The sequence below is a fragment of the Entelurus aequoreus genome, linkage group LG15 (genome assembly GCF_033978785.1).
Source record: "Entelurus aequoreus isolate RoL-2023_Sb linkage group LG15, RoL_Eaeq_v1.1, whole genome shotgun sequence".
Taxonomy (NCBI): Eukaryota; Metazoa; Chordata; class Actinopteri; order Syngnathiformes; family Syngnathidae; genus Entelurus; species Entelurus aequoreus.
In genome coordinates, this window is record NC_084745.1 from 51,867,577 (window position 1) to 51,884,516 (window position 16,940).

The 16,940-nt window shown below is 36.1% G+C and overlaps 1 protein-coding gene across 2 annotated transcripts in view; it reads right to left on the minus strand.

The window, feature by feature from the left end:
* LOC133630255 (retinal-specific phospholipid-transporting ATPase ABCA4-like) overlaps positions 1-16,940 on the minus strand; it is a 152,267-nt gene that overhangs the window by 15,413 nt on the left and 119,914 nt on the right. For both annotated transcript variants that reach the window (XM_062021728.1, XM_062021727.1), the window contains 13 exons: positions 16,915-16,940; positions 12,774-12,963; positions 12,612-12,706; positions 12,513-12,545; positions 10,149-10,254; positions 9,983-10,057; positions 6,513-6,682; positions 6,262-6,439; positions 6,076-6,191; positions 3,249-3,396; positions 3,031-3,154; positions 1,044-1,173; positions 811-931 (listed from right to left, as the gene is read on the minus strand). The exon at positions 16,915-16,940 is cut by the window's right edge and continues 73 nt beyond it. In XM_062021728.1, the coding sequence (XP_061877712.1) occupies positions 811-931; positions 1,044-1,173; positions 3,031-3,154; positions 3,249-3,396; positions 6,076-6,191; positions 6,262-6,439; positions 6,513-6,682; positions 9,983-10,057; positions 10,149-10,254; positions 12,513-12,545; positions 12,612-12,706; positions 12,774-12,963; positions 16,915-16,940 (1,512 nt within the window). The remainder of the gene's footprint in view (positions 1-810; positions 932-1,043; positions 1,174-3,030; positions 3,155-3,248; positions 3,397-6,075; positions 6,192-6,261; positions 6,440-6,512; positions 6,683-9,982; positions 10,058-10,148; positions 10,255-12,512; positions 12,546-12,611; positions 12,707-12,773; positions 12,964-16,914) is intronic.

Here is a 16,940-nt window from a genome sequence, read left to right on the forward strand (position 1 = left end):
TTGAAGCTTTTCATGTGGAATTCTTTCCCATTCTTGCTTGATGTACAGCTTAAGTTGTTCAACAGTCTGGGGGTCTCCCTTCTGCTATTTTAGGCTTCATAATGCGCCACACATTTTCAATGGGAGACAGGTCTGGACTACAGGCAGGCCAGTCTAGTACCCGCACTCTTTTACTATGAAGCCACGCTGATGTAACACGTGGCTTGGCATTGTCTTGCTGAAATAAGCAGGGGCGTCCCTGATAACGTTGCTTGGATGGCAACATATGTTGCTCCAAAACCTGTATGTACCTTTCAGCATTAATGGCGCCTTCACAGATGTGTAAGTTACCCATGTCTTGGGTACTAATACACCCCCATACCATCAAACATGCTGGCTTTTACACTTTGCACCTAGAACAATCCGAATGGTTCTTTTCCTCTTTGTTCCGGAGGACACGACGTCCAGTTTCCAAAAACAATTTGAAATGTGGACTCGTCAGACCACAGAACACTTTTCCACTTTGCATCAGTCCATCTTAGTCCGGCGGCGTTTCTGGGTGTTGTTGATAAATGGCTTTCGCCTTGCATTGTAGAGTTTTAACTTGCACTTACAGATGTAGCGACCAACTGTAGTTACTGACAGTGCTTTTCTGAAGTGTTCCTGAGCCCATGTGGTGATATCCTTTACACACTGACGTCGCTTTTTGACGCAGTACCACCTGAGGAATCGAAGGTCCGTAAAATCATCGTGCCAACTTCACTGGTTTTGGGTTTTGTAATTAGCAAACCCATAATTGTATTTTTTTTTACCCGTTTATAAGCGTCTCACCTTCGAAAGGTCTCGTACGTGTAAAATGTCATTCGTTTTTCTGCTTTTGTATATTCTCTCTCTTTCCTCAGCCACGTCCAAGTCTTCGTCCAGAATAGAGGGCTTCGGACCATCTGGTACCCTGTCCATACAATAAATCCTAGTTACAGTTTGTAACGTGTCCCTCGCGTTCTTATTGGACAAACTGTCCCACAGGCATGTGTCATGTCGTATTTAAGGTTGTCTGAGCTCACCAGTGGTCCAGGAAGAAGCGGTACTGGCACAAAATGTTCAGGAGGAAGTAGACGAACCCCTCCAGTGCCATGCAGAACAGGTTCTTCCCGATGAAGTCCCAGTCGTACGGGTCTGGACTATGATCCTCACCTGAGGACAAACTTCAAGTCAGGGACACCAGAAACAACAGCAGGCCTGGGCAATAATTTTGACACGACATGTACATACATATACATATATATATATATATATATATATATATATATATATATATATATACATATACATATATATATATATATATATATATATATATATATATATATATATATATATATATATATATATATATATATATATATATATACATATACATATATATATATACATATATATATATATATATATATATATACATATACATATATATATATATATATATATATATACATATATATATATACATATATATATATATATACATATATATATATACATATATATATATATATACATATATATATATATATATATATATATATATATATATATATATATATACATATATATATATATATATATACATATATATATATATATATATATATATATATATATATATATATATATATATATATATATATATATATATATATACAGTGTTTCCCACACATTAATTTATTTGTGGCGGCCCGCCACGAAATAATTACGTCCGCCACAAATAAAAAATAAATAAAAATTTAAAAAAAAATATATATTTTTTTTATTTTTTGTCCTGTCCAGCTTCTCAGGCAAATCATATAGTAGATGTAGATGCCCATATCGGCTGTTCAGATTTACTTTACAAAAGAGAAGTGTAGGATACTTCTCTTGTTGCCTTATTTGTATTTGACCACTACTGTTTTCTGTTTATTTGTTACAGACTGTGGCAGGACACCTCTGCCTCTGTTTCACTTTATGTTGCTGGTAAATAATATGGTTGTAGTAGTAGGCTAAAGTAAAGTATTTAGTATGCACTAATTAAAGGGGCAGAGCTTTAAGAGACATTTTAGCTTTTATATTTTATAAGATATATTTTTTTGTAAGAACCACAATTAATAAATATATTTCAGTGAATAACTTATTGTTCAAATCTGTATATAAATATGTACATAAAGTGTTGTAATTATATTGTAAAATGGATGGATGGATGGACGTTTAAAACAAAACTGTTATTATTAATTAGTAAGTATACATTTGTTGAGCCTTTTTAGAGAAAATCATATCATTGTAGTAAATTATGCAAATTACTCGATGATGTCATGGTGACCACGCCCATAGCCACGCCCCCACCACCACAGGTATCTTGGCAGTTTATGGGAAACACTGTATATATGTATATATACATATATGTACCATGCTACTTATTTACTGTACATAAAAAGAGAATACAATGATTTGCAAATCCTGTTCAACTTATATTAAATTGAATAGACTGCAAAGACAAGATATTTAACGTTCGAACTGGAAAATTGTTATTTTTTGCAAATATTAGCTCATTTGGAATTTGATGCCTGCAGCGTGTTTCAAAAAAGCTGGCACAAGTGGCAAAAAAGACTGGGAAAGTTGAGGAATGCTCATCAAACACTTATTTGGAACATCCCACAGGTGAACGGGCTAATTGGGAACAGGTGGGTGCCATGATTGGGTATAAAAGCAGCTTCCATGAAATGTTCAGTCGTTCACAAACAAGGACGGGGCGAGGGTCACCACTTTGTCGACAAATGCCTGAGCGAATTGTTTAGGAACAACATTTCTCAACCAGCTATTGCAAGGAATTTAGGGATTTCACCATCAACGGTCTGGTTCCGAGAATCTGGAGAAATCACTGCACGTAACATTGAATGCCCGTGACCTTCGATCCATCAAAAAGGCCACATCAGTGTGTAAAGGATATCACCACATGGGCTCAGGAACACTTCAGAAAACCACTGTCAGTAACTACAGTTGGTCGCTACATCTACACACCGAAGCGTGTGAAGATGTCGGTCACAGCCTGGTTGATGGCCATGTCTATGAGGCCCCTGCCCAGGCAGTAGTGGGGGAAGATGAGCAACACCGTCTTCAGCAGCTGGTTGAACTTGTACAAAGCCTTGAGAAGAAAAAGAACCACACAACATAAACAGGAGTGACAGCGTGCGTACAAGATGGCGTCGACAGGTGTGGGCGTGTTGACGGGTTTTTACGGTGGTGCCCTCGAAGAGGTCCAGGATGAAGGTGATGGCGCTGCTGTTGATGCCGATGAAGAGGTTGATGCAGGACAGAGACACGTAGGCTGTGCTGGGGACACTGAACACGTAGGACATGGGGTACATCATGGGTGTGACCGACCAGCTGAGGAACAACGGGCGACATTCCTTTAATCAATCGGTGCAGTGGTGTCGGGATGTATTACATAACACTGACAACTATCAGTATCTCATAATTAATGTCATTTTGATAGTAGGCTAATATAGCTAATATAGACACTTACATCATGTGCTGCCTTCATTATAACACTTATATAAGACTTTTAAAGTCATTTTGATAGTAGGCTAATATAGCTAACATAGACACTTACATCATGTGTTGTCTTCATTATAACACTTATATAAGACTTTTAAAGTCATTTTGATAGTAGGCTAATATAGACACTTACATCATGTGTTGTCTTTATTATAACACTTATATAAGACTCTTAAAGTCATTTTGATAGTAGGCTAATATAGCTAATATAGACACTTACATCATGTGTTGCCTTCATTATAACACTTATATAAGACTTTTAAAGTCATTTTGATAGTAGGCTAATATAGACACTTACACCATGTGTTGCCTTCATTATAACACTTATATACCTGTAAGACTTTTAAAGTCATTTTGATAGTAGGCTAATATAGCTAATATAGACACTTACATCATGTTTTGCCTTCATTATAACACTTATATAAGGCTTTTAAAGTCATTTTGATAGTAGGCTAATATAGCTCATTTAGACACTTATGTCATGTGTTGCCTTCATTATAACAGTTATATAAGACTTTTAAAGTCATTTTGATAGTAGGCTAATATAGCTAATATAGACACTTACATCATGTGTTGCCTTCATTATAACACTTATATAAGGCTTTTAAAGTCATTTTGATAGTAGGCTAATATAGACACTTACGTCATGTGTTGCCTTGATTACAAATCTTATATAAGACTTTTAAAGTAATTTTGATAGTAGGCTAATATAGACACGTACGTCATGTGTTGCCTTCATTATAACACATATATATGATTTTTTAAAGTCATTTTGATAGTAGGCTAATATAGCTCATTTAGACACTTACGTCATGTGTTGCCTTCATTATAACACTTATATAAGGCTTTTAAATACATTTTGATAGTAGGCTACTCTAGCTAATATAGACACATCATGTGTTGCCTTCATTATAACACTTATATGACTTTTAAAGTCATTTTGATAGTAGGCTAATGTAGACACTTACATCATGTGTTGTCTTCAATATAACACTTATATAAGATTTGAAAAGTCATTTTGATAGTAGGCTAATATAGCTAATATAGACACTTACATCACGTGTTGCCTTCATTATAACACTTATATAAGACTTTTAAAGTCATTTTGATAGTAGACAAATATAGACACTTACGTCATGTGTTGCCTTCATTATAACACTTATATAAGACTTTTAAAGTCATTTTGATAGTAGGCTAATATAGCTAATATAGACACTTACATCATGTGTTGCCTTGATTACAAATCTTATATAAGACTTTTAAAGTCATTTTGATAGTAGGCTAATATAAACACTTAAGTCATGTGTTGCCTTCATTATAACACTTATATAAGACTTTTAAAGTCATTTTGATCGTAGGCAAATATAGACACTTACGTCATGTATTGCCTTCATTATAGCACTTGTATAAGACTTTTAAAGTCTTTTTGATAGTAGGCAAATATAGACACTTACGTTATGTGTTGCCTTCATTATAACACTTATATAAGACTTTTAAAGTCATTTTGATAGTAGGCAAATATAGACACTTACATCACGTGTTGCCTTCATTATATCACCTATATAAGACTTTTAAAGTCATTTTGATAGTAGGCAAATATAGACACTTACGTCATGTGTTGCCTTGATTACAAATCTTATACAAGACTTAAAGTCATTTTGATAGTAGGCTAATATAGACACTTACGTCATGTGTTGCCTTCATTATAACACTTATATATGACTTTTAAAGTCATTTTGATAGTAGGCAAATATAGACACTTACGTCATGTATTGCCTTCATTATAGCACTTATATAAGACTTTTAAAGTCATTTTAATAGTAGGCTAATATAACTATTATAGACACTTACGTCATGTGTTGCCTTCATTATAACACTTATATAAGACTTTTAAAGTCATTTTGATAGTAGGCAAATATAGACACTTATGTCATGTATTGCCTTCATTATAGCACTTATATAAGACTTTTAAAGTCTTTTTGATAGTAGGCAAATATAGACACTTACGTTATGTGTTGCCTTCATTGTAGCACTTATATAAGACTTTTAAAGTCATTTTAATAGTAGGCTAATATAACTATTATAGACACTTACGTCATGTGTTGCCTTCATTATAACACTTATATAAGACTTTTAAAGTCATTTTGATAGTAGATTAATATAGCTAATATAAACACTTACATCATGTGTTGCCTTCATTATAACACTTACATAAGACTTTTAAAGTCATTTTGATAGTAGGCTAATATAGACACTTAAGTCATGTTTTGCCTTGATTATAAAACTTATACTAGTTGTTTTGTTATTGTTGGAGGCTCCAGACAGATATTTTTTTTGGTATATTTGGTCCAATATGGCTCTTTCAACATTTTAGGTTGCCGACCCCTGGTCTAGTATACGATAATGATTCGATGACTTATATTAAGTGACATTATTATGTTATTATGTAACTATTTGATGCTGTTATAATACAAATAATGCCATGCATTTGTGTTTTGTATACGTTACCCATAAAGCATCAGCAGTGCAATGAGTGGTTGCAGGTTAGTCGGTGAGGTGTAGCACTTCTTATCAAACAAGATGAAAATCTGCACCACCATCAGCGCGCTGACGGAGTAATTTAGCTGCGGACACAGAGGGGAATAAGAGTTATATTTACAAGTCAGGATGTCCGTGCACTTTCAGAAGGTGTACCATGTCCCAGAGGAAGTTGGCCATCCAGTAGACGAGGGGGCTGACCCCGCTGACGAACTGCAGGTGCTTGGCCTGGGTGACCCTCTCCTGGATGAGGTAGAGGACGAAGCTGGCGGGGACGAAGGACATGGCGAAGACGACGCATATGGCGACCACCGCGTCCACCGACGTGTTCAAGCTGCAGAGATAAATGCAGCACGATATCACGGGGTAAAAAATGACCAATATTGTTACAAGACGAGTCTTCTTACACTGTGATCTCAGACAGCTGCTCTTTGGTGAGATTGAGAGGATGGTTCATGACGGTTATTCCGTATTGGTCCAGGTCGGCGCCTTTGGGCAGGTTGGCGCGGAGGACGGCGTTGTTCGCCACGTTGAGGAAGGACACCATGGCGTGCCAGCCCTTGTTGTTGTACCACACCTGCACGGGGAGCGGTGAGGACGGTTAGAACCACAAAACACCAGCATTTTACAGAAACCCCAAACCCAGTGAAGTTGTCACGTTGTGTAAATGGTAAATAAAAACAGAATACAATGATTTGCAAAATCCTTTTCAACTTGTATTCAATTGAATAGACTGCAAAGACAAGATACTTAACGTTCGAACTGAGAAACGTTGTTATTTTTTGCAAATATTAGCTCATTTGGAATTTGATGCCTGCAACATGTTTCAAAAAAGCTGGCACGAGTGGCACAAAAGAGTGACAAAGTTGTGGAATGCTCATCAAACACTTATTTGGAACATCCCACACAATGTTCCCTCTAATTGTTCATGTGTGTGAGCAAACACAAAAACTCCCTGAGCATTCAGTGGAGCACATGTGAGCGACATCACACGTGGAAATACCAGCAGCACACCTGTCTCAAACCAATCTTTTATAATAACACTCAAACGAGAGGAGTCATTTTCATGAGATTATTTTCTAATATTAGTGATTTGGCCCACTTGTAATGAAAATAAAAGAAATCTTGTTTTTCATAAGCTATGGATTAGTATTGCACAATATGTCTGGGCGGGGGTCCTGCTTTGTAAATCATTTGTACCCCTTTCAGAGATCACATTTAGTTCCCCTTAAACATCCTCATGTTGCACAATGAAATGTAAGCATAGGATGAAGTGTGCATTCCTGTAACTTTCTCTAGTAACAGCATTCCATGATTAATATCAATAAATTAACATTAATAATAAATGACAGTAAAATAAGCACACGTATGACTGAGGAGTCATAGTGTAACTTTGTGTGGTGTTTGAGTTGTCCGACTTTTTGTGTGGCCATAAACGCACCAGTGGTTTAGTGGTATGCGTGTTGGTGACAGATGACAAGTTGGTTTGTACGGCAGAAAATGACTAGTTTTTCGAGATAGAAGTTTTTTACTCATGTTTTTGGTGTGGTTATGTCCGAATATAAACAGTTTTGCTCAATAAAGTGATCGATATAATTCATGTCCTCGAAGCATCTCGATAGACGTTACAATAATTGAACGGTGTTGACGAACACCGTTAGGGCCGCTTGTTGTCACTGTCACTCAGAGTTGCATTGCAAAATTACACAGAATAAATGTGTTTATTTTGTTTAGAATTCAGATGGGATTTGATTTGGTGCGCGGCATATATTTGCTGTGCGCAGAGGACGCTTGAGCAGTGTGCAATTGCGCAGGCGCGCACCTTAGAGGGAACGTTGGTCCCACAGGTGAACAGGCTAATTGGGAACAGGTGGGTGCCATGATTGGGTATAAAAGCAGCTTCCATGAAATGCTCAGTCGTTCACAAACAAGGACGGGGCGAGGGTCTCCACTTTGTCAACAAATGCGTGAGCAAATTGTTCAAGAACAACATTTCTCAACCAGCTATTGCAAGGAATTTAGGGATTTCACCATCTACGCTCCGTAATATCATCAAAAGGTACAGAGAATCTGCAGAAATCACTGCACGTCAGCCATGATATTACGGACTTTTGAGACCTCAGGCGGTGCTGCATCAAAAAGCGACATCAGTGTGTAAAGGATATCACCACATGGGCTCAGGAACACTTCAGAAACCCACTGTCAGTAACTCCAGTTGGTCGCTACATCTGTAAGTGCAAGTTAAAACTCTACTATGCAAAGTCCGAACTTCGAAACTTAATATTTTTTTGCAAATAATCATTAACTTGGAATTTATTGGCAGCAACACATTGCAAAAAAGTTGGCACAGGGGCATTTTTACCACTGTGTTACATGGCCTTTCCTTTTAACAACTCTGTAAATGTTTGGGAACTGAGGAGACACATTTTTGAAGTGGAATTCTTTCCCATTCTTGCTTGATGTACAGCTTAAGTTGTTCAAGAGTCCGGGGGTCTCCCTTGTGCTATTTTAGGCTTCATAATGCGCCACACATTTTCAATGGGAGACAGGTCTGGACTACAGGCAGGCCAGTCTAGTACCCGCAAACTTTTACTATGAAGCCACGTTGATGTAACACGTGGCTTGGCATTGTCTTGCTGAAATAAGCAGGGGCGTCCATGATAACGTTGCTTGGATGGCAACATGTGTTGCTCCAAAACCTGTATGTACCTTTCAGCATTAATGGTGCCTTCACAGATGTGTAAGTTACCCATGTCTTGGGCACTAATACACCCCCATACCATCACACATGCTGGCTTTTACACTTTGACCCTAGAACAATCCGGATGGTTCTTTTCCTCTTTGGTCCGGAGGACACGACGTCCACAGTTTCCAAAAACAATTTGAAATGTGGACTCGTCAGACCACAGAACACTTTTCCACTTTGTATCAGTCCATCTTAGATGAGCTCAGGCCCAGCAAAGCCGGCGGCGTTTCTGGGTGTTGTTGATAAATGGCTTTCACTTTGCATTGTAGAGTTTTAACTTGCACTTACAGATGTAGCGACCAACTGTAGTTACTGACAGTGGTTTTCCGAAGTGTTCCTGAGCCCATGTGGTGATATCCTTTACACACTGATGTCACTTTTTGATGCAGGGCTCAAAGGTGTCATGATCTGTGGTCTGGATCATGTTTTTGTTATTTCCTGTTAGTTTTAAGACTCCAAAAGTTCCTGTTTTTGTGCACCCTTGTTTATTATATTTACCATGGCGACCTATTAGTTTCACCTGCCTCTGGTGTTTGGGACGCAACTGCTCTAAACAAGAGACCATTTTTTAAGCCTGCCTTTGCCAGTTAGTCGTCCTGGCGTCATTGCTTGTTTTCATGCGTTACCATAGTTTGTGCTGCTCGTTTCAGGTCTGATTCCTTGGTTATGCCAATTGTCATGCCACAGTTTCATGTTTGTTTCTCGCTATGCCATAGTTCATGCTAAGTGTTAACGTGGTGACCCTCGCCCCATCCTTGTTTGTGAACGACTGAGCATTTCATGGAAGCTGCTTTTATACCCAATCATGGCACCCACCTGTTCCCAATTAGCCTGTTCACCTGTGGAATGTTCCAAATAAGTGTTTGATGAGCATTCCTCAACTTTCTCACTCTTTTTTGCCACTTGTGCCAGCTTTTTTGAAACATGTTGCAGGCGTCAAATTCCAAATGAGCTAATATTTGCAAAAAATAACAACGTTTCTCAGTTCGAACATGAAATATCTTGTCTTTGCAGTCTATTCAATTGAATATAAGTTGAAAAGGATTTGTTGTATTCTGTTTTTATTTACCATTTACACAACGTGACAACTTCCCTGGTTTTTGGGTTTTGTACCTCTCAGGGAAGACTTGCCTTGACATTGTTCTGGGTCTCCAAGTACCTGAGGAACGGGCCGATTTCCCTCAGAGTTTCTTTGCAGTGGTCACCCTGATAAAAAAAAAAAAACAGATTGCTAGTACTACTCCTACAGTACAACAGGTGGTACTGTAGTAGTATGTGGTAGTGAAAAAGACTATACCCCGGTGACATTGAGTAGTTGTCCCAGTTGAACTGCTGCATCCTGGAGGAACTTTGGCTGCAGATCTAAGACAGGAAGTTGACCTCCTATTGATATTCCTCCATACCTGGAAACCATAAAAACAATTGTTACTTCTAAGTATGCACTACACCATTTTGGCCAGTAGGTGGACACTTGTATGTTACTTGAACAGACATTATAGGTTTGATCTACTAAAGGTTTGCGTGTATTTAAAGGAAACTGCACTTTTTGGGGGGAATTTTAGCTATCATTCACAATCATTATGAAAGAAAAGAACACACGTCTTTTTTTAATTTTTAAAGATTTATAAGATAATAAAAAATGCTTGGAAAACTCGACCAAAAGGAATCACCATTGTAGCCTTCAAAGCCTCTAAAACAACTTTAAAACCCTCCATCACCGTTTTATATAGACACTGCAAGTATATATATATGTATAATGTAGTAACAGACACCTTCATAACGATATGTAATATGTACAATATACACACTGCAAGTATATATATAATGTAGTAACAGACACCTTCATAACAATATGTAATATGTACAATATACACACTGCAAGTATATATATAATGTAGTAACAGACACCTTCATAACAATATGTAATATGTACAATATACACACTGCAAGTATATATATAATGTCATAACAGACACCTTCATAACAATGTGTAATATGTACAATATACACACTGCAAGTATATATATATAATGTAGTAACAGACACCTTCATAACAATATGTAATATGTACAATATACACACTGCAAGTATAGATATAATGTAGTGACAGACACTTTCATAACAATATGTAATATGTACAATATACACACTGCAAGTATATATATAATGTAGTAACAGACACCTTCATAACAATATGTAATATGTACAATATACACACTGCAAGTATATATATAATGTCATAACAGACACCTTCATAACAATGTGTAATATGTACAATATACACACTGCAAGTATATATATAATGTCATAACAGACACCTTCATAACAATGTGTAATATGTACAATATACACACTGCAAGTATATATATATAATGTAGTAACAGACACCTTCATAACAATATGTAATATGTACAATATACACACTGCAAGTATATATATAATGTAGAAACAGACACCTTCATAACAATATGTAATATGTACAATATACACACTGCAAGTATATATATATTGTAGTAACAGACACCTTCATAACAATATGTAATATGTACAATATACACACTGCAAGTATATATATATATAATGTAGTAACAGACACCTTCATAACAATATGTAATATGTACAATATACACACTGCAAGTATATATGTAATGTAGTAACAGTCACCTTCATAACAATCTGTAATATGTACAATATACACACTGCAAGTATATATATAATGTAGTAACAGACACCTTCATAACAATATGTAATATGTACAATATACACACTGCAAGTATATATATAATGTAGTAACAGACACCTTCATAACAATATGTAATATGTACAATATACACACTGCAAGTATATATATAATGTAGTAACAGACACCTTCATAACAATATGTAATATGTACAATATACACACTGCAAGTATATATATAATGTAGTAACAGACACCTTCATAACAATATGTAATATGTACAATATACACACTGCAAGTATATATGTAATGTAGTAACAGTCACCTTCATAACAATATGTAATATGTACAATATACACACTGCAAGTATATATATAATGTAGTAACAGACACCTTCATAACAATATGTAATATGTACAATATACACACTGCAAGTATATATATAATGTAGTAACAGACACCTTCATAACAATATGTAATATGTACAATATACACACTGCAAGAATATATATAATGTAGTAACAGACACCTTCATAACAATATGTAATATGTACAATATACACACTGCAAGTATATATATAATGTAGTAACAGACACCTTCATAACAATATGTAATATGTACAATATACACACTGCAAGTATATATATAATGTAGTAACAGACACCTTCATAACAATATGTAATATGTACAATATACACACTGCAAGTATATATATAATGTAGTAACAGACACCTTCATAACAATATGTAATATGTACAATATACACACTGCAAGTATATATATAATGTAGTAACAGACACCTTCATAACAATATGTACAATATTTACCTGATTTTAATCATTTCAATCAATGCCGAGACTGATTTCTTCAGCGCATTTATTTTGTGTTTCCATAGCAACGCACGTCCGACTTCCACATAGTATTACACGCAATGTTATAGTATGCACGTGTTAGTAGATCAGGCCCAATAAGTGCATTTACCTTTGCTCGTTCACCCAATATTTGCTCTTCAAGCTGAAAAGAGAGATGTTATTAGACATCAAATTCAAGATGTTGCAACTGGTGTGATCGTTGACACACCTGGTTTTGATGAGACCGGGGTAGGTTTTCACCAAGTAGTCTGAGATGTTCCTGCCCGTTAGATCCAGGAGGACGTCACCCGTCGACTGGATCCTCTGAAGAGCAGACAAGACGGATACAGACGTGCCGGAGAACGTGTCCGCAGATCCCTGGGATTGGTACCTGCGGGGGTGGCAGGCCTCCGGCTCCCTGGCGGCACGTGGGCAGCATGGTGAGTTTCCTGTCCGTGCTGCACTGGCAGTCTGGAGACGGTCTGAGGGAGGTCCACCCGGGGTCGGCCAGCGTCTCAATCACCGAGGGGTTAGCCGGGGGCATCTCCCACTCTGTGGTGATGTTGTTACATGGGAAGTCTCTGGCAGGGCAGGGAATGGACCCATGTGGTTCAGAAGCATGACGTTTAAGGTACAATTAGGTCTATAGGGGCGGGGGGGACAAGAGTCACGGTGGTCCTACAAAGGTCTTCAAATACATGTCCAGTGTTGGCGCTAGGAATCTTCAAAATCATAAAAGTCATAAAAACGGGGCCCCTCGGTAAAGTTTTGGGGTCCCACTTTTTTGTAAGCGTTTTGAAAACAAATCATAAATGTGTGCATTATCCTGTTATGTCACATTCTATGTTGTGTTTTGGAAAAAGATAGATAGATAGATAGATAGATAGATAGATAGATAGATAGATAGATAGATAGTACTTTATTGATTCCTTCGAGAGAGTTCCCTCAGAAAAATTTAAAAAGGTTCTGATGGAACCAGATCTTTTCCATATATCCATATTTAAGTGTTCCTTCTTTCCTTCCATAGTCGTATTACAAAATAGCTAGTATTCTTCCTTCTTTCTCTCTCTCATAGTAAGGTGTCGGCCTTCTAGCAGTGGAATGCAGAGAGTAGAGATAACTCGGAGTAGTCTAAACAACGGGGGTGGGAGCGAGGGACAGAGGGAAGAACACAGGAGTTCCGGGGCTTTGGGAGATCGATCTAGACTGGGCGAGGGAACCCTTGTGTACTGGATTTGGTCTCACGTTTGTCTTCAAAGCTTTGAGAATAAACCACAAAATACCAACTACTGCCTGGTGACGAATTTAAACTTCAGCTTATGTGCCATTTAAGAATTTGGGAGTGGCCAGCAGCTTAAAATCCCTGGGAGGAAGAGCTGGTCAACGCAACAATAACATAAACGTTATGTGTGGTGTTCGGGTCTGTGGGACCCGTTTTCATTTTTTTAATTAAAAGAAAAATGATACAATTAATACATTTTTCAAACTGAGACTCACTGACTTTGGCTCATTTTCTGTGAAGAATATATATCACAATACTTATTTAATGACCACACACCATACACCCCCCCCCTACACATTTCTATTACATATAAGATTTCCGGGTCCACTGGAAATTGATGTTCTGTGTACCACACGCACCCACCCACCCACCCACCCACGCACGCAATACATTAGGCCAGGGGTGTCCAAACTTTTTCCACAAAGGGCCGCACACGGAAAAATTCAAGCATGTGGGGGCCATTTTGATATTTTTCATTTTCAAACCATAACAAAATATATGGATTTTTAAAATATATTTTACCTTTAGGGGTTCCGGGAACCATAAAGGGTCTCAGTCATTCAAATGTTAAAAATAAGTCAGATTATTTATTTTTTTAATTATTTAACGCTTACAGTAAATCTCTATATCATCTTCAAGTTGATATAAAGTAATAAAAATAAAAATAAATGTTTTATGGCTTTTCTGTCAAAAACAATATGCAGTATTTGGTAATTAGAGCCCTAAAATATCAATAATGCAGGACACCATTGATTTTAATTCTTTCATATTTTTGAGTAATCACAGTGAAAAGACAAATAAAAAATCACTAAATATATTTGGGATCCAAAAGGTGCCCCACTCATAAAGTGATACATTTTTATTAGCTTTTTCTTTTACTTTCAACACAAGTCACGAGATCAACTTCAGATATATCTGTCCATTTTATGCTGGAACTATTATTTTGTTTGTTTTATGCGCTTTTGTCAAAGAAAACTTTGATGTTTTTATATGGCTACTACACAATATATGCAATATTTACCACATAAAACATTTTAAAGTGAAATATTTGAAGTAATTGGAGCCCTGAAAATAATTCATTATAACATGGATTTTTTGTCATTATTTTAATTTTTTGAGCAATGGCAAAAAAAGAAAAAGGAAGAAAGACAAAAGAGAAAAAAACAGCCTGCAGGGCAGCTTTTGTGTCAACATTGCAACTTTTTCTCGTTAGATTTCACCTCATTCCACTTTTTTTAAATGTTCTTTTTTATTTTTACAATAGTATTTCCAGAATGTGTGGCGGGCCGGTAAACAATTAGCTGCGGGCCGCAAATGGCCCCCCGGGCCGCACTTTGGACACCCCTGCATTAGGCGCACCGGGTTATAAGGCGCACTGTCGATTTTTGAGAAAATTCAAGGATTTTAAGGAAGAAGTGTCAAAAGATGGAGCTAACTGTTTTAATGACATGCAGACTTTACTTCAATCAATAACGGAGCAGCATCTCCTCATCCGGAAACAACTACACCGGAAATGTGTCCCGTGAAAAACCGTCCGACCGGAACTCTCTAATAACTAAAGTTCCTTGGGTGAATAATGTCAACTCACTACACCGGTATGTTTTAGTGCTTTCATGGCGAGTCTACTGACAGATATAAGTAAGAACTTTACACTACTTTATATTAGAAATGGCACTAAAATATTAAATAATAAAACATTTTTGAGCGCCGTGTGTAATGTTCTATATTTTCAATGGAACATTTAAGGTAATGGGTCCCATTTTTATAGTCTTTGGTATGACGACTCACAACCTACCTATTTAAGGGCTCTAACCCAGGGGTCACCAACCTTTTTGAAAGCAAGAGCTACTTCTTGGGTACTGATTAATGCGAAGGGCTACCAATTTGATACACACTTAAATAAATTGCCAGAAATAGCCAATTTGCTCAATTTACCTTTAACTCTATGTTATTATTAATAATTAATGATATTTACACTTAATTGAACGGTTTAAAAGAGGAGAAAACACCAAAAAAAAATGACAATTACATTTTGAAACATAGTTTATCTTCAATTTCGACTCTTTAAAATTCAAAATTCAACCGAAAAAAAAGAAGAGAAAAACTAGCTAATTCGAATCTTTTTGAAAAAAATAAAAAAATAATTTATGGAACATCATTAGTAATTTATCCTGATTAAGATTAATTTTAGAATTTTGATGACATGTTTTAAATAGGTTAAAATCCAATCTGCACTTTGTTAGAATATATAACAAATTGGACCAAGCTATATTTCTAACAAAGACAAATCATTATTTCTTCTAGATTTTCCAGAACAAAAATGTTAAAATAAATTCAAAAGACTTTGAAATAAGATTTAAATTGGATTCTACAGATTTTCTAGATTTGCCAGATTATTATTTTTTTTTTATTTTTTATTTTTTTAAAAAATTTTAATCATAATAAGTTTGAAGACATATTTCACAAATATTCTTCGTCGAAAAAACAGAAACTAAAATGAAGAATTAAATTAAAATGTATTTATTATTCTTTACAATAAAAAATAAATTTACTTGAACATTGATTTAAATTGTCAGGAAAGAAGAGGAAGGAATCTAAAAGGTAAAAAGGTATATGTGTTTAAAAATCCTAAAATCATTTTTAAGGTTGTATTTTTTCTCTAAAATTGTCTTTCTGAAAGTTATAAGAAGCAAAGTAAAAAAATTAATGAATTTATTTAAACAAGTGAAGACCAAGTCTTTAAAATATTTTCTTGGATTTTCAAATTCTATTTGAGTTTTGTCTCTCTTAGAATTAAAAATGTCGAGCAAAGCGAAGCCTGCTTGCTAGTAAATAAATAAAAATTTAAAAAATAGAGGCAGTAGAGGTTGTTTATACGGCCACCCTTAGTGTGACCTGTATGGCTGTTGAGTAAGAATGCCCTTCACTTTGTACATGGGATGTTCTAAATGTAAATGTTCATTAAAATTAGTTATGATCCTCCAGCTTATCTTGACATCTTCAATTTAAGACCATTATCAGCCCTTCACAGCATTGACGTGTTTAAGCTCAACCTTATAGTCCGAAAAATGTGTAAACCAAAGCGATAATCAGTTTAAAAAAAAAAAAAAAAAAAAAAAAAAAAAAAAACGCTTCCCGCATGGACTTCCGGAATTCCGCGTCCTTTTTGATTCCAATGCGTAAAAAGACAGAAAAAGTGCGTTAACGCCAACACTGCATGTCCACTGTAAAAGTGGGACGTTTTACTTACTCCAGTGGTTCGTCCGCCATGCAGCG